Here is a 26,293-nt window from a genome sequence, read left to right on the forward strand (position 1 = left end):
CTTTGGTTCAGCTCAAATATAATTTCTGTATTTCAATTGCACAGCTTATATTATTAATTTAGAGATAAATTATTATATGAGATGCCAATTTTCACTGGTAGTGACTGGCCAAACTATAAAAAATAAGATGGTAGAACTGCTATTGCATTAAGAAATAAGTACTGTAAAATACTCTTTCCTGAACAGTAAATGGATGTCCTTGAAGTTGTAATCCGTTATCTTTCACTCCTACTGTATTCTAATTGTACAGAAAGTCGTTATTAGCTCCCGAAAAAGGATTTCATGTTGCAATAAACAGACAAAAGACAATCCAAGTACAATTTTTTAATAAAGATAATTACAAAAGATGGAAAAATCAGCTCAGAAAGGCCAATTACTTCTTTAATAGATCAGTTTTTGACATAATAACTCACATCAATTTTAAATACTATCACATAAAGCATGGTGGAGAAAAGAAATTTTGCTTCATAATTAGAAAACTCACAATAAAACTTGCCAAGAAAAACAAAAACAAAAAAGGCCATTTTGAAAATAAATACAGTCCATGCCAAAGTAGTATAAAATGAAGCCAGAAGTCTTCAAAAGGAAAAAATTTTTCTTTCCAATATTTTCTCACTCTTTTATGGTTTCTGAAATTGGTGAGACACTCAAATTCAAGGGTTGCTGAGCTGTTCTGATTTGGCTCTGTTAAAAGAGGCAACATAAAATATTAAGGTCCTGTAGGGTCATGCCCAGAAACACATGATAATGCCTTGTTTTTGGAGTATTGACTCCCTTAATCTTTCCAGTGATTTTACAATCTATTCCAAGTTATCCTATAAAGGCTAGCACAAAATTATACGTGGTCAAGTATTTATACGCTTTCTGACAATAAAAATCTCAATTATGATTTTGCTAAACATAACTGCATTATGAATTGTGTTATGCTAGCTCAGTGTTTAAATTTATCCATCTCTCAACACAAAAAATTCACACATACAGAAATTAAGAGAACCAGGAAAAGATCACATAAAGTTAATAGCAAATGGTTTCAGATACATTACGTACAAGAGTACAAACTGATTTATGTTCAGTTATACAGTATTTTTTCTAGTCTTCATCATTTTTTAAGGCAAGTAACAGATGAACAGCCAACACATAAACTGATGGTTAAGATGGCATCTATTACTTTCTGCACCAATATGGACTAAAACTTAGAGCACCTCATACAACTTACTGATGCTCTCAAGCAAGTTCAGTCTAGCACTTCTCAAAAGAATACACACATATACACCCAAAGTAAATGTATTTATTATTTTTATACTATATAAAAATTACTAGATAAGGAATACAATTTACCCTTTGGTATCTGTTTTTTCACCACTACTGTCCTTGGATTTATCTTCTTCCTTAACGTCTAAAAACAAAAATTGGGAAGAGATTGAAGCCTATTTTAAAATATATATACATTTTAAAATATACTTTACTTAAAATATAAAAAGCTGTCATATACAATCTTACTATTCACAAATTCGGTAACTACAGAAACTTTGCTAAATGACAGAGGTTCAAGGAGGTCAATGTAACAACATAGGTCCTGCCCTTCTGAAGTTTTGTTTCCCTTGTACTACAATATTACAGCTTGGACAGTGCTGTGGAGAAGTTCAGCCTACAGACACAAGCACAGCACTGAGGGAGGCTGGGAAAGACTACCACACAGAAGTGACATATGAGGTATCCTAAGAATGAACAGCTTTTGGGTGGGAAAAGGGATGAAGTATCCTGAACAGAAGGAAAACTTACAAGGATTTTGAGGCAAGACAGAATTTTTAAAAAAGATTTTATTTATTCATGAGAGACAGGGCGGGGGACAGGAGGCAGAGGGAGACGGAGGCTCCCAGCAGAGCAGGACTCAATCCTAGGATCCTGGAATCACGACCTAAGACAAAGGCAGATGCTTAACCAAGACTGAGTCACCCAGGCGCCGCAGGCAAAACAGAGACTAACAGGTTAAAAGGAAGAACTAAAAGGCCACTGGGACTGAAGTATTGTGAGAAGAGAGGAGAATTAGGTAAGGTAGGTCCAGAGCGCAGCAGAGGCTAAATCCTACTGTTTACACCCCTTACTTTTAACCCTCACTGTATAAGTCTTCATCATTCTAATAAAAATCAATAAAATAGTAACATTTAACACTACAAACTCAAGATTACTAAACGAATTAGCCCAAATGTGCTGTATTTCTTTAAAGAAGCACATGAACCGAAGTTGTGAAGCAATGACCTGACTATTAATAAAGATATTTGATTATAAACACAATGTTATTAAGCATTCTACATAGACATTTCAGGGGACTGGTCTGACTTACAATACAAATGTGTGTGACAATAAGGACACTATGACCTTTTTTTTCGATTGCTGGCTTAATTTTGGATATGTAAACTCAGTAATACAAAGAGCCAAAATAGAATTGGGAAAGGGAGGAGGAAAAAAGAAATAGCCCCAACTTTAGGTTCTGATTTACAGATTTTTAAAAAAGGTTTTCTATGGTAACATTTCTTTACGTGTAAGACAAAGGATTTTAAACTGGAAGGTCTTAGAAGAGGAGCCACCACAAAATAATATTTTTTTCATTATCATTATCAGTAAAAGTTTAGAGAAGCTAAATACTAAGAGATTAATCCACTACAAGGTCATTAAGTCAGATGAAAAGGTACTCTCATTTTTAGCTAGAACAGCAATGAAAGACAAGTAGCACCCTAGTGAAGGTGCTTTCCCATTTGGGGGGACAAAAAAAGCACAAATAAGCTAAAGATTTTTAAAATGAGAAGAAACTTCAAAAATGACAAGAATATGTACTGATGGTGAAAGAAATGAAAAATACTAGAAAAACCCTACAGCTAAAGCTAAACCCTCCTTACCTCAAATGTAAGTGGAATTTCTGGATGTCAATCAGTACGTAAGAGCAGACTGGAGCCATCATTGTGATACACTCGAGAGTTAAAATTAGAAAATGGCAGAGAATGGTAGCCTACAGAGGAGTGAATCACGAGTAAAAGAACAACTGGAAGTGTGAGATATGCTGGGGAATCCTAACCTCTCTAGTAAAAAAGAAGAAAGAACATGATAGCTAGCTTACTCATGAAACTTCGATGTGACAGATAGAAGGAAAAGGATGCCGGCCAAGTATGTCTATGGGTTTTCCACAAGCTGCAGGGTCAAAATTAACAGCCAGCTAAAACTCATGTTCATCACCCTTACCTGTATACAGGTATCAGGTATCCATTTAATCAAGAAACGCACAAGTGTTAAGAATATATTTAAGATACTGTGTTCCCTAGCCATGAGCAGCGCAATCTAGCTTGGAGGTACATAAAATCCTGCAACGAGGCATGATACATTAAATAAAATGACCAAGGTATGTGTAAGCACTCTGGGAACTCAGATAAAAGATACTAGATTCTGGTGGTAAATTTATAGGCTGAAGCATCATTTTATCCAAAGACAAGCTAGCAGCATTTTTAAGTTATGGCATCAAAGTATTATACCTTGCTCCTCCAACCCAGCTTCCAAATACCTTATCTTTCCTCAGAGTTTTTATATTTTCATCAAACAATTTCTGAGCAAAGTCTACTCTATTAGCTTTCTCACAATGGTGAAACTGGTCTAAGGATAACTCTTCTTTCGTGTCTTATTCCCATCAAATAGACTTTAGGTAGTTAAAAACTATCTCAGAATTTGAGCTCTGCTCAGACTACAAATGGATCTATAACCACTTGGTCTTCTTACCCAATCTGTATCATAGTGTGATGTTTGCTATTTTACGCCATCAGCAAGAGAAGGTAAGAAGGTTTTCTAGATTATAAGAGCAAATGTGACTAGTAACATTAACAGTTTTAAATAAAGGGTTTAAAAGGTAAGCACCACTTACCACAGGGAAAAATGTCATCTACCTAACATAACCACCCCTTTAATACTTGTGCAACTGACTTCAGGATTTCATAAAAAATTGCAATGAAGCTCATTTTAAAAACTTACAATTAAAATACATTTGCCAAAAAATAAATCTGACCTGCTTTTTTGTCCTCCGTTTCCTTCTTGTCTTCTTCAATTCTAGCTTTCTTTGCTCCTTTCTTATGATCAGCCACATTTCTACGTCCTCCTTCTCCTTCATCCTCAGAATCTGAGAATTCTTCATCACAAGCTATCCGTTTGTCTGAGGCTCGAACTGATTAAAGATTTTAATAGAAGTTGACAAAGGCAGTCACAGGTTTTATAATTGTTATAACACACTCATGTACAAAAGTACCAACAAATTTCCACATCTAAAAGTACAGAGTAACTGATGCTTAATAATCTTAAGATTAGAGCTGAATGCACCGTTTGTTCAATACTGAAAATTTAGATTTGATCTAGGAAGGAGTAATTCAAAGAAACATAAAAAACATTTGGGGATCTCAAAAAAAAAATTTAGAGGGAAAAACTATGTTTTATTAATAGAAGGTGTCTTTATCTAAAGAGTGACCATTTATTTCAGAGCTAAAAGGAGATGCAGATAGACAACATTAAAAATATCATTAATACCAAGTATGTTAGAAGGACTACACCACAACAGATACTATTATGCTACAACTTTAGCAATCAATACTAAGTGGAATGAGAGGATAGAGAATCAAACTGAGGGTGCTTAATGTTATTGAATTCATTCTCCTTTGTCATTCTCCTTTGGATAATTGGTATTACTTTCCAATTCATTCCCAAATTTACCTTTTTTCTTTTTTTTGAGAATGTGCATGCATAAATGCATGTGCGGGGGCCAAGCAGCTCTACAACCAGTGTGGGGCCCAGTGCGGGGCTTGATCTCATGACCCTGAAATCATGACCTTAGCGAAAATCAAGTCTCAGATGCTTAACTGACTGAGCCGCCTAGGCACTCCTTGATCATGTATATAGAGTCACATCAACTAAAAACATGATACTCAAATCAGGCTTTAAGGCATAAGAAAGTTAAATCTAAGGGCGCCTGGGTGGCTCAGTCAGTTAACTATCTGCCTTTGGCTCAGGTCATGATCCCAGGGTCCGGGGATTGAACCCCGCCATTGGGTTCCCTGCTGTGTGGGGAGCCTGCTTCTCCTTCTCCCTCCCCCCCCACACTTGTGCTCTGTCAAATAAATAAATAAAATCTTAAAAAAAAAAAGTTAAAATCTATGTAAGATTAAAAATGGGAAAACAGGACAATAATAATAGTGTTCTCATGAAACGTAACCCATAGTGAAACTCTTGGACCACTAAAACCTTTAATTAGTTGTGATAATTTTTAACAAATCAGAAGAATGTAGTAGAATACACATCAAGGCATTATCTTACTAGAAATTCTCTTATCTGGATCTTCTCCATCTTCATCTCCGCTGTCTTCATGAACAGCATCTTCTGGAATAGCTTGCATCTGGACGCCAGGTGCATGAGGTAACATGCGTAAATTTTCAAATAAACGCTGTCTAAATTACACACGCAAATTTATTAGACAAAATTCATTTCTTTTCAAGTTCCTCTTAAATGTAAGAGGAAACATTAAGCAAAAATTTCATCTTTTATCTGACTTAACCTATGAGTTAATAACATAAAAGCATGATACTTCACAGACTATCATTAATCCATCTAAATCTTCAAAATTTACAATATACATACTATTTCATTCCCCATTTCAATGATGAGAAAATATAAGCCTAAATGCAAATTAACCTGCCAAATGTCACAAAACTAGTGTGTGACAGAGAGAGAGAGAGAGAGAGGACACAAACTTGTGTCTCTGTACTACAATAGCTCTCTAAACACTTTGTTCTTGGAGGGGCACCTGGGTGGCACAGCAGTTAAGCGTCTGCCTTCAGCTCAGGGCGTGATCCCAGAGTCCTGGGATCGAGCCCCACATCACGCTTCTCTGCTGGGAGCCTGCTTCTTCCTCTCCCACTCCCCCTGCCTGTGTTCCCTCTCTTGCTGGCTGTCTCTGTCAAATAAATAAATAAAATCTTTTTAAAAATAAATAAATAAATAAATAAACAAACACTTTGTTCTTAGAGATAAAGCTTTACCAAAATGTTTCAAAAAGGAAAATTTCACTTTCATGTAAGGCAAGTATACAATTTACGGTGCCCTTTGAAATTTAAAAATCCATTTTAATAGAAAATGGAAATATTTTTGAGCTATGAAATACATTTTCATTATCTCAGAAAAAATAAAGAAATCTTAAGGTTTCAAATGCTTCTGAAAAAGACAAAGGAAATATCTGATATATAAAAATAAAGATGAAATGTTTATCACATCAATTCAATGATCTCTTACTTTATCTTTTCCATATATTCTGGAGTGTTCTGGTTTGTCATGTTTGAAGGACTAATATGCAGTTTGAAGTCCGGACCAAAATACTCAAAGTAATCATTATATGGCAATTCTATTAAAAACAATGAAATAAAGTGACATATTAAAAGCTCGGTTTTCACACAAACCCATGCACAAAATCCAGATTCAAGCTGCGAAATATTCCCCAAGAAAACTTTTAAAATAAAGTGACCGCTCTCCTATTTACATGGTTTGGAATCTACTCTAACCATCCATCCGTTCATTTGTATATATTGACAATTCCATCCAATAAAGATATCATAATAATACTTACCATTGGGAATCTCACAATCGAGGGCAACTGCAGTCTCGTATGTCCAACATCGAGCAACATTACGAATTGTGTATCCACCTCCCCCAAGCATCAGTAATGGTAAATTGAAAGTTTTCACAACTTCTACACATTTAGCATGACCTGAGACAAAAAAAAAAAAAAAGATTTGGGTAACAACAAATTTAAGTATTTTAAAATAAGTTTTAAAAAGATAATAAATGCAAACTAAACTGAACTAAATTAAAAATAAAAATAAAAACAAAATAAGAGAAAGAAACAGTTAGGTTGCATGTTATTTGAAGATAAATACCAAAAGGAGCAACCAAAAGCACCTAAAATGGCTGCCTTGGTTGGGATTGCAAAAACCTTTGTATTCATGTATGCATGTATCAGCAAAATAAAAAACAACCTAATTTACTGAAACAGCATTAATTATAGTTATAAATATCAATTCCAAATGCATACATATATTTGACAAAAACCAATGAAAAATACAAAACATGTGGCTCTGTGTTAATACAGTAGGCAAAAAATTATAATGATAACTTTTATGGGAAGTTCTAGGAAAAAAGAAAAAGCATGTTCCTGGGACTATCTATCACCCTTTATAACTGCTTACCTTTGACTGTCAGATTGAAGCACCCGAGCCTGTCACCAGACAGTGAGTCCGCACCACACTGGAGCACCACGGCACTGGGCTGGTACATCTCCATCACCTTTGAGATAATCTATGTACAAGATAACACATGTTACTATCTGTAAAATTATTTTAAAATTCCATTTTGATTTTGAAAATAATAATACTTACAGGCTTAAATATCTGCCCATAGGATTCATCATCTATACCATCTCTCATTGGAAAATTGACAGCATAGTATTTGCCTTTTCCTGCACCAATATCCTGAAATACACAAACAGCTCTTAGAGAATATCTGAGAGTAAAAATGCTTGACATGTTTATTAAAGTATTTTTTTACAAGACTGAAAAACTAGGTAACAATATCCAATTCTGAATTCATCTTTTAGGTTAAGAAAGGAAATAATACAGAGTAAGTGTAAATTGCAATATTAATGGGTTGTTTTACTAAGCTGAACAGAACTGATTCCAATTAATTGGTAATGGTTATTTGGCGAGAAAAGAAATTTAACAATTAAAGGCAATATTACATTAGACCAAGAAATTAATCATGAACAGAATATGTAAGACAACGTTATGAGTAAAACTACAGAAAATACTCTAAGCCAAAGAATCGTGCAGGACAATTGTCTCTATAATGCAGAATCCCTCTTGTGGCTCACATTCCGGTATAAGTTTATTTATGATGAAAGAAAAGCTCCTACTTTCCTCAAGTTTTGACAACTGCAGACTAAAGCACCAAAATCCGCTCTTTAATTGGGCTTGAAATAAATTTTGTTTCTACTTGTTGAATAAATACCACTCTAGGCATTAATACTTCCCAAAGAAGCAAGAGAAATGGAGAACCGCGTTCAGCAATATATAAACACTTAAAATACATATATATACACACACACACAACATATACTGTTTGTACATATTATGCATGCACAGATGCATGTGTGTAAATGTACCTGAGTACACACACATATAATTCCTAGAAGAAATGGTATGGCACAAAAATTGCTACAAAACAGTTCTTTAACTGCAACACTAAATAATTGGCAGTAACTGATTCTTATGTGTTTTAAATTAGGTCTCAGTATACATGAATCCTTAGGATTACTAATGCTTTTGTAGAAGACTCCTTTTATCTCTCATATAATGATCTGAGCTTGATTCATTTTAAAAAAGCATAGTTTATCCTTCAATATTAGAGTTATCATGACCCAACTGCCAATAGAGAAAAAGTGGAATTACATATCTCCCCCACCAATTTTTCTTGAAGAAATCTAAATCTAAATGTTTATATGTTTGTATTTATAAACCATTCAGATGTGGACAAACTAAAGCATTGTGAATCCCTAAAATCCTGCACTAAAACTAAACTCCTAGAATATACTTTGACACAAAGATTTCAGAATACAGAAAGTTGGTCGGCACTTCTCACCCTAGCCAAAAGTTGGCACCTCAGCTGCCGCCCTTGTTGCACCAAACTTTATCCCTTCCATTTCTTATTCCTCAAATGCTACTTTATCATACCCCCTTTTCCTCTACCTTAGACTCCTGATCTAATAAATGTAAGCAGTTTTAACAAGCATCTAAGCTCAAAGCAGCTTTCTTTTCTAATTTAGAATGAATTGGCAGGTAGAAAAGAGAATGTTTATTAAACTAACATCAAAGATACATACAAGTTTTATGAAATTCTAAATATAACTCCAGGTATAATGACTGATTTTGATTTCCTTACAAATGTTGGGCACACTTTTATAATAACCAAAGGGAAAATATTAAGACGACATTTCATATAGTAAGTGTAAAATCTTTAGTGAGTAAAAGAGAATTTGAAAGTCATTCTAAAATCTTTAAAAAACACCCATTCTCCAATACTTTCTAACAACTTCAAACAATCATAAGAATACTGTCAGAAATGAACACAGAGGCCACATTTTACCATTTCTGAGATTAGTTAGGATTATATTGAAAAGAGACTTTAAGCTTAAAACTGGGAAAGTTTTGCTGAATTTCCACTGAGTACAATGGCTGTCGACAAAGGAATTCTACTGGTTTAGAGTAGTGGTTCTCAAACTTTAGTGTGCAGAATCAGTTTCTGATGCCTAACAGTATGTTCCTGGGAGCTGCTGATACTGCTAGTTTAAGAGTCATATTCTAAGAATCAGTATATAAGTTAAGACCAAGGGGAAAAGGCACTGAAGGAGCAAACAGGCATGGAACTGAAAATATACATTTGCAATTTTAAAAGCCACATAATTTAAACTCAAATAAACAATTGACCTTCTATCCATTTATAAGTAAAGAAAGATTTCACCATCACAACTCTCACTGAAAGAGCACCATCTTGTGGCCAAATAAAAAAAAATTCATATTTGAAATATAAGGCCACTCTTCAAACTTTTGGTTAACTACATACCACAGATATGAAAAATAACCTTAATAAAATAACTCAGAATACTGAGTGGCATGATAAGAGAAATTTCCCATATAATCCAGGCTGAATTAAAAACGGCTATTTAAATTTTTGAATAAATTTCAACAGGCACATGGTTTGGTTCAAGAAAAACTAGCGAAGCAAAAAACTTGAGGAACTTTGTACAAACAAGAACTGACCAGTGGTTTACACACTCATAAAATAAAAAAAGCACTAAATGGAAGAAGACAAGAGAAATATAAAAGACATGCACTTAATGTAATAGGCAGGCAGGATAAGCTACGGCATTCTTTCTCCAAATGGTATAGACTACAAATTTCAGAAGCTTAAGGAAAAAGATTTTAAAATAAGGCCTATTAAATCAAGACTCATCATAAAAGGAGGGGAGTACAAGAACCTAAAAAAGACTTGGTTATTTTCTTCCACCAATTTTACAATCAACAGCAACATTGGCTATTGTCAAGTAGGTTTTGAAGATGCAAATAAACATCTAGAAAACTTCTTCATGCGTCAGTGATGTTCAAAAATAATTATTCAATCAAAGAAAAATGGCTGAGCAAAATAAAGTCCTCTCAGTTCTCATTAAATTTTTGCTTATAGTCAACAAAAGTGAATTCTAACAAATGTTATATAGCATATAAAATGACTCAATTGTGCAGACAAGTTTCTAATGAATGACTCAAGAACAGTATTAGTTTAGATACATGATTATTAGCTTCCTCATTTCTCCTAATTTTTATATCATAATACTTATTCAGACAGAAATTCAGTCTTACCCTCAAGTCTCCTGTTCCAGGAAAGTATTCCCCATATTTATGGAATGATACAGTCATTACACGATCTGTCGTATAAAAAGCTTCTTCAACACCATCACCATGATGGATATCAATATCAATATATAAGACTCTCTGATGATACCTGAAAACAAAGCCACCAGTTAAGTTTTTAAGAGGTCTGAAAAGATGGGAAGAACCACCATGGGTTCAGAAAAACTATTTTTGAGCTCTTGCATTTCAGAATGTTTAATCCCCTTTCTTACTTTATTTCCAGCCTAAGAGACCATTCAAACATCTAAAGTTACAAGTTTGAGCCTTAGATCTTTAAGTCCTCCTCCCTTTAGCCCCAATCTTGGTAAGAAAATATATTTACTCTCCCTGTAAAATGTGTCCAGTTCTACATGTTTTAAAAACATACTACCTGTTTTTATATATTAACAACTGAAGATTATACTGTACTTACACTATTATAACTTTAAAACATCTCTTTAGTAAATTTTCAATATTATAAAATAGTGGTTAGCAATCTATGGTTAAAAGCCCAAATCTGACCACCGGAGTCTTTTTGTAAAGCCTTGAGGTAAGAATAGTTTTTACACTTTTAATTCACCGAAAAGTAAAATGAAAACAAGCATATTTCATATGTGACAAGGGAAAAGCAAATTTCAATGTCCATAAATACAGTATTACTGAAACATGGCCATGCTTATTTGTTTACAGATTATCTATGGCTTCTTTTGTGCTTTCAACTGCAAAGTAGAGTAGCTGTGACAGAAAGCACATGTGGTACTCTCCTCACTTCACAGTGCTGCCTGCAGCACTACAAATGCTGTGATGCAGTGACAGCGTGGACTGTTTTAAGAACCGTGTGTATCACCGTACTGTGACGTCTTCCTACCAGTACATACCCGTGTCAAAACAAGAGAAAAGGAAATGAACTTTAAATGTCATACTTTCATGGCATGGTGAACTGAGGATTATTTTGTTATTAAATTAAATGGCAGTGCTTTGTGTGTTTGCTACACAATGATATCACCACTATGTTGAAGAATCATATAAACTGACATTATCAAACTAAGCACTCATCAGAATAGTCTCAACACACAGGATAGCACCATTCAGCAAAGCTTTCGGAAGGGGGAAAAAAAAAGCGGAATGTCTCATCCTAGTAGACTTTCTTCACAAAAATAATAAAAAAGTGGTTAACCAAGTAAATTTCTGAGTGGTTCATCAGTGGCTTATCAACAGTCAATTAATTAAATCATGATTGATCATGCCAGTTAAAGAAATATGTCTGAACAAATTAAATTAAAACGTGTTTAACGCTATAAGCAAGTGGGTAAGAACTGCTGCTCAGAGATGAAGACACAAGAACCAAAATCAACAGTGAATTAAAAACCAAGGCAAATAATTTCAAGTGGTTTTCCTGGGCTCTCAGTGAGTTAACTGAAACATTTTAGTTGTTTATCTGAGGAGTTAATACCAACTTTTAAATGACTGAAACAGTATTCATGGAATAATTACAGGCAAGAACATTTCTGATACTGAGAAAAAACTAATTCACTACAATCTGAAGTGGAATCTGCTAAGACATGTTACAAATGATAATGGTTAAAAAAAAATGTTGTAAATTTCCAAATTCTTAAGTCTCTATAGATCTAACTCAAACTACAGTCAAGGATAACTTTAAAACTAACTCCTTTAGTAATTTAGAGATAACTATAACCATTAGTAGAGAACAAAGCCCCATTCCATGTGGAAACTAGGCAATTAGCTAGACTCATTCAATGAACAAATTTTCTTAAACACAAGATTTCAAATTTTTGCTTTCAGAAGTTAAAACTTACAAAATGTTATTAGCACATAAAATTCCAGGGTTGTGTCATCTTTCATTAATTGAAACTGTAACTTAAATCTAAATCTCCTAACTACTTCTAGCTTTTTTTAAAGGGTATTAAATGGGAGTTTTAAGCATGTATATGCATCTCATTCTTATTAATCCAAAAAATGGGAAAATGTCCTGTATTTCTATAACGGTTTGTAATGAATCCATACAAGACTCACCAATGAACTATTTTTAACCTGCTGTTTCTTTGATATATTTTTAAAAGTTATAGACTTGTATCATTTTAATTAAAACTTTTTCATGTAAGAAAAACAGCAACATAAATTAACTTACTTTAGTAATTCAAGGATAGCAAGTACAATATCATTAACGTAACAGAATCCTGATGCTTCTGATTTCTTAGCATGATGTAATCCTCCAGCCCAGTTAACAGCCATATCAGTTTGTTGTCGGTTTAACTTCACAGCCCCAGCTAAAAGACAAGACAGGGTAGACTTCGAAAGTGTTTAAAATAAAAAAATTAATGTAACTAGACAAAAGCCCTATAGGAAAGAGTATGCCATGTATAAAAAAAAGTTTAAAATTACAAAAAGATAAGGATCATTGGAACACTAACAACAGTTTCTCCTTAGGTATTATCCTACAGATGTGATCTGATTAAATAAGAGTATTTATGGAAAGTGGCAGCTAGAAGAGAGATAGAGGAGAGAAATCTCTTAAGTGAAAATACAACAGAAGTAAGAAAAAGTTCAAGTCATTATGATCATAAAGCATGGGGTTTATTTATTTATTTTTAAAGAAAAAAGGTAACTACTTTTATTTATTATTTTTTTAAAGTAAGCTCTACGCCCAATGTGGGGCTTGACCTTACAACTCCCAGATCAAGTCATATACTCCATCAACTGAGGCAGTCAGGTGCCTCAAACATGTGGATTTTTAAAGACAACTGTACTACTATAAACATACAGACTACTTTTGTTATCAAAATCCACTACCACTAAAAACTTTTGCTTTAAACAAATAACCTAAAAGTTACATACATATTTAAATCAATTTTAAGATCTGAATCAGGACACTTACCAACCGAGCCACCAGTTGAGAGCTGACAAAACTCAAAGAGTCCATCAAACACTGGACAATCTTCTCCAACATTAACTGTGAAAGATGGATTTCAGTTAGTATCCATTCTATGAATTAATGAAAAGATTTTCTTCCAAAATTTGTTCCTTACAAATACTTTTTTATTTGATGCAATCACAAAACACACATCATAGAAGAAATCTAAACTCTGCTATTTAAAAATACAATTTATCATTTTATCCAAGCTAATTAAAGTGCTATGCATGAAACACCACCACCAAATCTTACCAGGATTATCTGTAGAACACCTCTGCTCTGTTACTAAAAAAATTAATAGCCATCAAAATATAAAAGGCATTTATTTAATTAAAACATGCACTTAAATTTTAGGCATTTCTCCTTAAATATACAATGAATTAATCAGGATTCTAAAAAATTTAAGCAACTTTAATTCCTTTATGATTTATTTTCTCTAAAACTCCCTAAATGCACAGAATATCCATTAACTTTGAAATGTATTTTAGTGAGTACTAAAAAGATAAAGCAGCTGGTTCCCTACCCAATCTTAAAGGATGGTAAGAATTAATTAGGTTCGTAACAGCCAAGACATAGAAGGAAGGGGTATATAAAGCACAAGGAAACGACATACAGATACATGACACATCGCAATATACTTAGTTCCTTAGTACTGACAGGATAAAGGGATACATTATGTACATGACCCATTCTCAGCCTCTTCCCACCCCCCAAATTATAACCTCTTAAAAAATAAGGGTAATTATTTTACAAGCTTTGTATACCCATAATTTATTATCACTATAATGAATTTTAGTTTCTTGCTGCTCAGATATAATCAAAATCTTAATTCAGTATTATATATTAAATCAATCCCATTAATTCATTTGCCCTATCTATCCGTAACTTTTAATCTAAGCCTGAATCTCCATCAAAAAAAAACAAGGATAAATAATGTTCTATTTACATTACAGCATTTTATTGAGTAAATGAAATAATCTATAGTACAAATGTATACAAAGTTCTACAAATGTATAAGATGTCTAGCAACTACACTTAATACTATTGAAATTGTTCTTTTTTTAAAAAAATCACTAAAGACTACAGAGTCTACAGAACAGAAATAGTGATGAGAATGAACTTCAGTATCAAGCTTTAAAAAAACGCTGTTCCAATCATTTTAGGATGACATTTTGCATTTCACTTTCAAGCCAACCAACTACTAATAATAAAACACTTTTTATCTTATAAACAGAATACTATATAGAAGAAAATCAAAAGCTTCACTAACAAAGGGGAGGAACAGATTATATATTACAGTCACATTAACTAAAGCACACAAATAGAAGAAATATATATATATATATATATATATATATCAGGCTAAGTCCAATCAAAGTATATATATATATATGTTTTTTTTTTAAAAAAGCAGGGGAATAAGGTCTCCCCACCAATATCCATTATCCCAAAGTTAACAAGGGACCAAAACAAAGACAGCTCTTTGGCAGTCTGGCAGACCAATAGGCTTTGGGTAGATTTTTTTTTAAAGATTTTATTTATTCATTTGAGAGAGAAAGGAAGAGGGAGAGAAAAAATCTCAAGTTGACTCTGTGCTGAGTGCGGAGCCTGATGCAAGGCTCAACCTCAAGACCCTGAGACCGTGACCTGAGCTCAAATCAAGAGTCAGACGCTTAACCAACTGAGCCACTCAGGCGCCCGTTTTTGTTTTTTTAATTTAAAATAGCTCTTGGGGGCACCTGGGTGGCTCAGTTGGTTAAGCGTCTGCCTTCAGCTCACGTCACGCTCTCAGAGTCCTGGGATCAAGCCCTGCATCAGGCTTTCTGCTCAGCGGGGAGTCTGCTTCTCCTTCTCCCTCTGCCTGCTGCTCCTCCTGCTTGTCTCTCTCTCTCTTCTCTGTCAAATAATAAAATCTTTAAAAAAACAAAAACAAGAATAAATAAAGTAGATTTAGTACTTTTACACTGACTTTTCAAACCAATAATTAATTTTAAAAAGTATTTTATATCAGGCAGAATACCTAGATTTGGATAACTCTATAAGCTTCTAAAAATACTCATTTATACTTATCAATATTAATATATACTTTTAACATAGAAACGTACATCTCTGCATCTGCTTACTATACTCAGACATGTTATCTGGTCTTATTGAACGTAGAAATTTGATGTACTCATCACTGTGGTATTTTGTCATTTCTTCAGCAGTGGCTTTATGGGGCCTCTGTGAAGAAAAACAAATGTCAGAATTGTGGAACTACAACTGGTTATATCAGAGTTATCAAACACAAAGTATACCATTTCCCCTAATAGTCCTCTCAAAAGAACTAGGTCTGCCAGAACAAAAATTCCAAAGCTAATCCAAATTTATACCTGTGTGTTTTAGAAAACAGTAATCAATTCCAAAGCTAATTCCTACTCCTTTAAAAGCATTAGACAGGTCTGACCCCAACTATATATTAATCACTTCTTTTATTTTAGTGGAAATGGGGTCAACACTTACAAAGTTGAATCTGTGTTCAGAAACTACTTTCTCTCATTTTCCATCATAAACATTCCGTTCTATATCCAGTGAGAATGAGACTTATTCTCAATTATAAGTCTTTGTTCACGATCTCTCTTCCTTTCCTTTGCCTATCCTAATTATCCTTGTTCCCAAGAGTTCAATTTCATTTATGACACACTTCTCCCAGAAGGCTTCCAGGAAATCTATCCAATTCCTCTTCTGTAAATGTTTGTATCTGAAAGAAAGTAACTCATAGACACCCAATATTGCTAACTGCTTCAAGTCTTTCTTTTCTCCCCAAATAGGCAAGAATTGTTGTGTCTTGCATTTGTTTATATATACCTCCATCAGTGCAAAAACATTTAAGGTGGTTGTATCCTAAATGTTAGCTGTAACTGTGCATGCCCACTAACGCATTGTTCCGTATGCCAATAAATATTTGTAGAATTTTCTACGTAGTTCTTTTGTAATAGTCCCAGGTCAACTCTTCAGCAGCACAGCCAGGTCAACCACTACTGTAACAAAAATATTTTGTAGGCTAAACCGAGTTGTTCTCCAGAATGTGAAAAGGTGGGGTACGAGAAACTTTTAGAAAATGGTTGAGGAAGAGGGACAAGAGAAGTCATAGTTCCCACACTCTCAGTTTTCTCTGAAGAATAAAACAAAAAGAGGATTTTCTGTTTTATTCCAGACCTTTTCATCTGCTAAATGCACTTCAAAGGGAACAATAAACAAAGTTTCAAAGCAGATTAAAAAAAATTATCACCAATGAATATTCATCAAAGGTATACTCACATATATTTCCATTTTTCTATATAAGCCATAATTTAGCAGCAAGTTATGGGTCATGCGGATTCTATGAGGTTTCATGGGATGACCCTGTCCATAATAGTAATTTCCAATATCACCTAAAATAGAAAAAAGACAAACTGAACAATACAAACAAGAAAATCTTCACAAATGATCTAAATTTATGTATGTTCATCATTAGAAGGCACTTACCACCTAAACAAGATTTAAAACCTTAAATAATGATTTTCGATTTTTCAACTTTCAAACTGTAAAACCAAGATACTGTGTACACATTTATATGTGATAACTCCGTTAATACATATGACGCTTATTTATAGGTTAAAGCAAGCAAGCTTTTCTGATTTCCAGTTGACCAAAATTTTGGATTAGCCCTAATAAAATACTCTATACTACACACTTAAAAAAGTAGTTTTACTCACTTAAATTGATCATTATTTTTTGTGTTTATGGGCAAATTCAGATGCCTAAATTCTGAGTTTCAGTTATTTATTTAAAAATTTTACAGCAAATATTGCTTCTTGAATATTTACTGGCTTCCCAGAAATTCTTTAAATTGGAATTATGGGGATTAAGACGTTCTACACATCCATCACAGTCTTTATAAGAGAAAATTTTTGGTAAATGAAACTTAGACCCTAAATAAAGTTTTGCTCTGGTAAGACATACTCAGGACATTTTTTTAAGATAGTAAGGATATTCTGTCTCATTCTTCATGATTAAAAGTTGTAACTGCCAGCCTATCTCTCTATGACATCTTATATTACCAATGTCTTAAACCAAATCCTCACCTATCGAATTTCAATGAAATCAATACTTTTAGGTGACGACCCAGTGTTTTTATAATAAAGTAATACTAAGGAAACCCCTAAAAATATACTATTTTTTAAATGTAACAAGTACTTTTTTCAACAGCCTGTATAAAATTAGAAATTACTTTTAGTATTAATTCTAGTCTTTAAATAAATAATTCCAAATTTTTATTAGGACAGTCAAGCTGATTTTAATGGCTTGAAGTTAATCATTCCAACACGTTTATATAAAAGCAAGGGATAAAGAATGCCATCTCCCCACCTTCAGGATCAAAAAAAATTCTTTCAAATCCTGCCTAAATACACACTTTTTTTTGTTTAATAAAAACTGAGAACTCAAAAACCTGTGTTTCTCTCTCTTCCATATATTTGATAATAGTCTGGGATGAACATTCCTACTTCCCAACAGGCCTATTTTATAACCTACCTATTTCTAAATACCACTACTGCTTGATTTTGTTGGTATACCGTTACTTTACTTAATTCTTCATTTCCAACACAAACTCTCTTTTGAAAACAATTAATATATACACAGTTTAAGGGAAAGTCACCTTCCTTAAAACAAGAGCCAACAAGGATAAGACAATACAGACAAGTAGCAAGCAGGGCTAAGGGGATGTGCAACATTCCTCTGCATTTATCACAATTCAGAGACTATGCGTGAAATAAACTACCTTTATAAGGATGGGCTGTAAAGCTCGTCTCTACATGGTTGGCACTACACATAGTTCCTTGAAAGCAGCCTGGTCTAAAATTCTTAAGGTATGGAAAGCCCACTAGAATTACAAGGCATCAGGTACCCAAGTTAATGCAAGGGAGGTATTCCTAAGTTATCACCACCACCAGAAGAAATCACGGGAGTTGGAATAAAACTAGTCTTCACAGAACTTCCAAATGTCTGTGTAAGATTTACTAACATGAAATGTTTTTAACATCTATCACATTTTAAGATCAAATATTCTAGTTTACAGACATACTGAGAATCCAGTGGAAAGCCACAAATAACATAACAGGAAAGATGTCAATAAACCTACAGAAAGGAGACTACAGTTGCAATTTCTCAGCAAGCCTGTTTAAAACAAAAAATGATGATAGCAGCAATTAACATTTATTGAGTGTTCACTAGGAGGTACTATTCTAAGCACTTCACATGTATTATCTGTTAATCTTCTCAATTAACCCTATGATGTAGGTATTATTACTATTGTTCCTATACTGAAGAAAGGTGAGATGCAGCTGAGTCAGGTAACATTGCCAAAGTAACCTAACTAGCAAGCCAGAGGAGCTAGATTCAAACACACGCAGAGCAATGCAAACAATCTTAAGCAGTAGCTTCTAAGAAAGCAATGGCATTTTCAGTCACTAGAAAGAAATGGTAGAGGAAAGCCTGGCAAGAAAAGGATGTAGTATGTAATACAAATATTTTAATAAAGGCTTAGGATCTTTGTTAATTTAGAGAAAATGAATATAAGAAACTATCCAATTCATGAAAGTAACAACTTTTTTTTTTAAACCAATTGAGTCCTCAAATTTTGTTTGAGTATATACATAGCTTTCAACAAGTTTCTCTGCTACAATTAGGGGCCCCAGGCCCATCAAAAATATGGGCACTTCCTAAATGACACATGTCCACAAGGGGAGCTAAGCCAAAGATAAGTGCTATTTCGTTTATCAAGAATTCCTTCAAAACCTAAGGGGGTTATAAAAGAAACATCTCCCAACACTTTCTGGCTTAATCCCATATCTCAAAATTCTCTACAAGGTTGTTTTGTAGCCAACCATTTTTTTTTATTAAACATAAAATGTCTTTTCTTAGTTTAAGCACCTACAAATTCCATTCATGATTTAAATGGTTAGTAACATAATTTGGGCATTTTAAATGGTATCTTGATTTTTATCAAAATACACAAAAATGCATTACCAAAGAAGCAAACATCCAGAAAAATTAACACAAGGTGGTTTCTTGAATACAACAAACTTTAATTATCAATGTGAAGAAATTACCATTAAGAATTAGTTATCTGCAAAATTTTAGAAATTGCTCACTCTTCCGAAGAAGCTATTAGAATGAAATGGCTACTAAGATCTACATTCTCTTATCCAAAGTACTTGGGACTAGATGTATTTTAGATTTTTTTTCAGGTTTTATAAATGCAGTAATGTTACATCTGCTGTATATTACGTGATACCCTGGGATCTGCACAGCATTCTATAATCAAACAATATTTTTGCAGCAAAAATGTGTGAATATTCACAGTAAGCAGAATAAAGATTCTAAGTATTAATTCAGATTAAGCTTTGATTCCAAAGGAGTTACAGATTTTTCTTCCCATTTTCAGATAATTTTGAATTTTAAGATTGCAAAACGTACCTTTACCCCTAAAGAAACGCAGGCTACAAAAATTATCCAGAAAATAAACAAAACAACCAAAGGAAGAAAAACTATAGTATTATTTTCACCTTCCACACACTACTTACTTAAGTCCACCACTAGCTTAAACACTCTGGCCACTGGCTTCCGTAATACCACTGTCCTGGACTACCCCATAGCCACTCTGCACCAATCTTGAAATATCAGGAGTTTCTCATGTTCATTCATTCATATAACAAATCAAGAGACTACCGTGCGCCATTCACTATTCTAGGTGCTTGGATAAGTCAGCGAACAAGAGTGATGCCCTAAAAATCCTCCTCTCTAAGCAATAAGTCCTCTAACTGTTCAATCTAGAAACTTAGAGGAGTCGTCAATCCTCTATTCTGTACCACCATCAACCAGCTCCAGCTCCATTTCTAATCCATCAACAAGTTCTATTTGTTGTACTCCCAAAACCTCTGTTAAATGGGTCCATTTCTGTCAGCCACAACCATTATATTTTATGTGGACCAACAAGCATTCAATTCTTGCTTTCAGTCTTCGATACTCTTCACCATCCTTTCTCCACCTGAGTTACATTTAAAAATCCTTCAGTGGTTTTCTACTCCCTGAACCAAGTTCAAAACTCTTACTACAAAGTTTTTGTGGTCTGGCCCTTCACTACCTAGCCTGGCATCCCACTGTTCCTCCATGTCTTCCTTTTTGTTCAGTGTGCCAAATCCTAACTATGTGGCCTTTGCAGTCTGCAATATCTTACAGGAAATTCTTTTAAGGCTGGCCCATTCTTTTCCTTCAGGCCTTCCTTGAGTACCCTACTAAGGTCCCCACTCTTACTATCTAGCATACAGTTTATTTCATTCTTAGGACTTAAATAATCTTTTGTTCACTTGGCACACAGTAGGGACTTTAAGCCCATTTGATACTTCTAAACCCAAAGCTGATTTCATGAACAAGTATAAACCAACTGTTTTATTAGAGAGGAATAAAACTTATTAACCAGTACAAACATCCTTATACTTTAACTTTTATTTTATTTTATTTTTTTAAAGATTTTACTTGAGAGATAGCAAGAGAAAGCACAAGCTCGGGTGGGGAGAGAGAGAAGCAGGCTCTCAGCTGAGAAGGGAGCCCGATGTGGGGCTTGACCCCAGGACCCTGAGTTCATGACCTGAGCTGCAAGGCAGAAACCTGAAGGCAGACACTTAACCACCTGAGCCACCCAGGCACCCCTTTATACTTTAACTTCTAAATCTGATCTCATCTATGTTTCAATGCTATTATCATTCCCTAAGAGATTACCAGTACAACTGTTTCCTTAAGTATTTGTCAACTGAAGCATTTACAAGTTTTTGTTGGGAAAAAGAAATAATTACTTAATACTTGTTTTGTTTTCTTTTGTATCAGTGCAAAGAGTTCCACTCGTGTCACCAAAAGAAAGAAGAAACATCTTCAAGTGCGAAGTATTGACCTCTTCTTGGACATTAAAATCAGTCAGTGTGGTAAAGGATAAGGAGTGGACTGAGTCAAACAGGGATACCAATCTATTTTCATCCGTAAAATAGACAAAATGCCACTGATCCTGTCTGTAACTCAGAGTGGTTTTAAGTAGCAGAGAGAATGTTATATGAAAGTGCTCTACCCATAAAAATAGGGTACTAATCATTTATTCACCAATAATTTAAAAAAACTTTCATTTTTATTTACATGGTAGAGAATATAGACATAAGCAAAACAGACTCTGTCCTCATGAAGTTTATAGTCTAGTGAGGAGGACAAAATTTAGGTGCTAGAAATAGGATAACAGTACAAGTGACTTACAAGGAGAAAAGCAGCAATGAGAATTAAGGTAATAGGAAGAGTCCGATTAGGTGAAATCTGAAGGAAACGAAGTAAAGAATAGCTGGGGAAAAGGACCCAAGCATAAGAATAGCTGTTTTATTTGGGCATTACACCCTACTATGTTTAAATAATGATGTGCAATTAAGACTACTGGTATTTATGGTGGCACGTGGGTAACTCAGTCGGTTAAGGGTCAACTCTGGATTTTGGCTTAGGTCATGCTGATCTCAGGGTCACGGGATCAAGCACCATATCAGGCTCTGTGGTCAGTGTGGAGTCTGCTTGTCCCTCTCCCTCTGCTCCTTCCGCCCCACTTGCTCGTGTGCTCTCTCTCTCTCTCAAATAAATAAATAAAATCTTAAAAAAAAAAAAGACTACTGGTATTTATGAACTGCTGCTGTAATTCACTCAGCACTCTGATTTGCTGATTACCTGTTTTGGAAGAAAAGATTACCTATTTTATGGATAATATTTATACTACAGCTAAGAATCCATGCAATTTTATTAAAGGCTATCTACCAAAAGACGTTGGCATGGTTGTTACAAATAAAGGTCTAAGAAAATCTGTCAATTAGTTGGCTGCCAAATAAATTCTTATAATCTCCTAGAGTAAACTACAAGTATACTGGGAGGCATGATCTTGGTAAATTTTATATTCTATCTTTGTACAGTGTTGAGTGCTTTTTGCTGAACCACTTGTCTCCAAACACTATGATGCACCCTATCAGAAGAGGAAAAAATAGAGCACAGAGCAGTATCTATACAATTATGTAAATTATGCTTTTATTCAGCCATATTATATCATGTACATCATAAAACAGGCACTAAATGTGATTGGCCTAAAGCTTAATTCAAAACAAAGTACACTTAACATTTCTAGGTAAAGTATTATAAATTATTTTTTTTAATGAAGGTTTTATTTATTTATTTACATGTGCAAGAGAGCAAGGGAAAGGGCAGAGGGAGAGAGAATCTCCAGCAGACGCCGTGCTAAGCACGGAGCCCAATGCAGGGCTCCATCTCAAGACCCTGAGATCATGACCTGAGCTGAAATCAAGTCTGACACTTAACTGACTGCTCTACCCAGGCGCCCCCTAGATACAGTATCATAATTTGTGAGTATTATAATTTGGGACTAACACAATTGGTTTGCTAATTACATTTAAGTACAGAATTCACATCATTTTAAAGTCAGAAGGCATCTCTGCCACTAGGTATATCATTTTACAGAGCAACGATAATCGTGCAATACATACAAGATGACCAAGATTTAGAATTAAGTTTTTGAAAACTTTGGAGGTATGGGTCAATATCTACAGTAAGAAAAGTGAACTTCTTTTACTTTCCTCAAAGATTTAAGGATAACTCATCCATTAATGCCTGAAGGTTCAGATGGAACCAGCATTCCAGTCATCTAAAGGGTATAGTACTGAACACTAAAGCATACAAAAAAAAAAAAATACATGCCTTTAGAAGTTCCTTTCATTTGCTAGATAGTCTGTGTGGTCAAGAGTGTGCCTAATGGTCCCACTGAGCCTACAGGCAGGATTCCTATGGTTATAGGATCTACTACTTCATTCCTGTACTCTTTCTTTCTTCTACTTTCTTTACCAAGTTAAAACAAGATAATTTAGGCTAGCAGATTTTTAGTTCCAATCCAATCCACATTCTATACCTTCAAATCTCCCAATTCTGTGGTGCAGAAGCTACTTTACTTGCATCTTCTTTCCTTCCCCCAAAAGAAAAAAAATACCACTACCTTTTTAAGCTGACAAAATAGGATTTTTTAAGTAATGAAAATATAAGCTTTTGGAATTGTTCAAAGTTTAGTAAATATACTATCACATACTAATAATTAGCATAACTATCCCCAACCCATTTAATAATTTCTACAAAACAATTTTATTAGCCCCCCCAAACCCAAAGAATATTCCAAATGCAAGCAACTAAAAATTCCATTCTAAAAATGAGGCATAAGCCTTAGACAAAAGGCATATAACCTAATGAGAGATTTCCAAATATTCAGTTATACACTGGTTTTGGCCATCAGTAAAGCAGTTGAATGGTCTATAGTAAAGTATTAAGCAACAATCATGGGACTTGAATATTTCAAACTCTACCTACCAAGTCCACATCCTGCCCTGGGCATCCCATTCCCTCAGCAAACACTCATCATAAAGGGGCCCAGAAACAAACAGCTGTTCATAAAACTGTTACTTAAGTGTACCTCCCATTCTACAATTCAAGTCTGGTGACAAGTTACAAGCTGCTTACTTCATCAGAGTCTATCACTGTCAATAGCAACTAACAGCTGCTAAATAAAAGCCTTAGCCTCAGTTTCCCCAACTTAAACCTTTCTTTTACCCCAACCCCTGACAAGAATAAATCTCTAAACCTTAAGAACAGTATCATTGTAAAAATTAGCTCTCACACAGGGTTATTTACTTTCCAATTTGATCAGGGAATGCAGGGCTTGGGTTTTACCACTGTCTCAAAATATGCATGAAAACTTAAAGAATGATATTAACAAATATAAATTCATATTAAATTAAAATGTACTATCTTTACTCCTCCAGGAGGCATAATTTCTATTTGTATTACACATATAGGTAGTGCTCTCAAAAAATGTTTTTAAAATACAGCTCTATTTAATACTAGCCATCAAATATCAAACAATTCAGATTTCTTCTGTATGATGTTAAGTTTTTCCACAAATGACACAGGTGGACATTTTATATAATCAGGCATTAAAAGATTCATCTTTGCTAACTGAAGTAATATGGTATGGCCATTTTCAAATTAAAATCAGATTTATTCTGACCTAGACCTCTAAGATCTTTCCACCTAAGATTTTGTAATATACACATTAATACACCATATGTATAAAACAACTTCCAAGATTTGTATTGCTTCAGACAGATCAAGTAGGACTTAAAGGTCATTGAGCCTAGCTTCTCGGTAAAATTTTCGAAATCCTCCTCTGTAGAGTAACCCAGTAAAACTATTTTCAAATTAATGTCTTTGTGAAATCTGCAGAAGAGGTTACTACTCCATTTCCACAGGAAACACAATTCAAGAAATTTAATGTTACTGCTCAAATTTCAAATCAGAGAACCCCTAACATTAAATTATCTGATTCTCATCATAATTTACTGCACCGCAAGCTCAAACTTACCTGATTAGTACACCTGCATTACTCCTCAAAGTTTTCCTACACCAAAACTCCCAACACCTAGAAACAGCTTTCACAAGCAAGATGCCAATGCTCTCCTAAACCTCCAAAGCAGGGTGTATTTCCTGATCGAACAAAGAGCAACAAAGAAGTGGGTGGTAACCGCCTCTCACAGAGACAAGCCAGAACCCATCGAGTCTGATCTACAACACAAGCAGTAACAGCTCCACGTTTCCCTAACACCGTCACATTTCCCGCGAAGGCTAACTACCTCAAACTCGAAAACCCCAATTTTTATCGAGGAAGTGAAGCCTTTCATTTGGATCCTGAGAAAGTGGCGCTCAAAGAACCCGGTGAACAAAGGAGAGGGATGGAGCCTAAGCGAAACGGCAGAGTCAGTGTGTCCCAAGGCGGACGTGGGCCCCCACCCTCGGTTACTACTCGCCAGCCCCGACCCAGTGGAGGGGTCCGGGCTGAAGCTGGAGGCGGAGAAAGGAGCAGACGCAGCGGACCAGCCCCAGACGGAGAGGAAGGGCGGGGCGGGGCGGGAGCGAGCGGTGACGGGGGTGGGGGGATACGGGGGCTGGGGGCGGGGCTCTCGCGGCCGCGGGGCTTTGTGTGAAGTCCCCACCGGGGTAGCTATTTTGACCCGGGGGGAGGGGTCGGGGCCGAAGCAGGGCACCCCCACACCTCCACCCCCGCCAAGTGGCGAGCAGGAGAAGAGAGAAGGCAGGCCATCCCCTTGGCCACCTCCACGAAGACGGGGTAGGCCGGCACCGTCCCACAGGCGGGCCGCCTTTGGGGCGGCGGACAGTATTGCCGGAGAGAGAGCGGCAGGAGGGAAAAGGGGGCGTCCACCTGGCTCCAGCTGCAGAGCCCGCGGGGGCCCCTCGCCGCGGAGGGGCTCCACCTGACGGCGTCGGGTCGGGAATGGGTTAAGATGCGGCCAAACGTCGGTCCCTCCTCCTTCCCACCCCTCAGCACCGGCGCCCACTCGCGTCGGCGGCCGCGGAACTCGGCGCGGCTCCGGGCCTGGCGCCTTAGCCCTGCCCACCCACCCTCCTGCCGGCCGGGCCTCTCACCATCGTAGTAGTAGCAGACTTTCTTCTTGCCGCCTCCCTGACTGTACGCCATGGGCTCCCCGGCCACCGCCGCCTCCGGGCTCCGGCTCCTCCTCCTGCTGCTGCTGCTGCCGCCGCGGCTCGGCGGGGAGAGAAAAGGGCTGGGGCGAAGGTGGGGGTGGCAGTTCCGCAGGGAATGGCTGGCCGGAGGGAGGAGAGGAGGGGACGCCGGGAGGACTCGGTACCGCCCGGCCGAGGCGCCGAGAGCGCT

The 26,293-nt window shown here is 35.7% G+C and overlaps 1 protein-coding gene across 1 annotated transcript; it reads right to left on the reverse strand.

Annotated features, from left to right (window-relative positions):
• Positions 1-309: 309 nt before the first annotated feature.
• Positions 310-26,248, reverse strand: HDAC2 (histone deacetylase 2). Its single transcript, XM_040627659.1, has 14 exons — positions 26,044-26,248; positions 16,750-16,862; positions 15,555-15,672; positions 13,414-13,488; positions 12,667-12,805; positions 10,488-10,629; positions 7,455-7,547; positions 7,266-7,374; positions 6,647-6,787; positions 6,316-6,424; positions 5,344-5,474; positions 4,049-4,204; positions 1,339-1,396; positions 310-684 (listed from the first exon to the last, which is right to left on the reverse strand). The coding sequence occupies exons 1-14, from the start codon at positions 26,093-26,095 to the stop codon at positions 654-656; spliced, it is 1,467 nt and encodes a 488-aa protein (XP_040483593.1). The 5' UTR covers positions 26,096-26,248; the 3' UTR covers positions 310-653.
• Between the last annotated feature and the right edge of the window lie 45 nt (positions 26,249-26,293).

The sequence above is a fragment of the Ursus maritimus genome, unplaced genomic scaffold, assembly GCF_017311325.1.
Source record: "Ursus maritimus isolate PB19 unplaced genomic scaffold, ASM1731132v1 scaffold_13, whole genome shotgun sequence".
Classification (NCBI taxonomy): domain Eukaryota; kingdom Metazoa; phylum Chordata; class Mammalia; order Carnivora; family Ursidae; genus Ursus; species Ursus maritimus.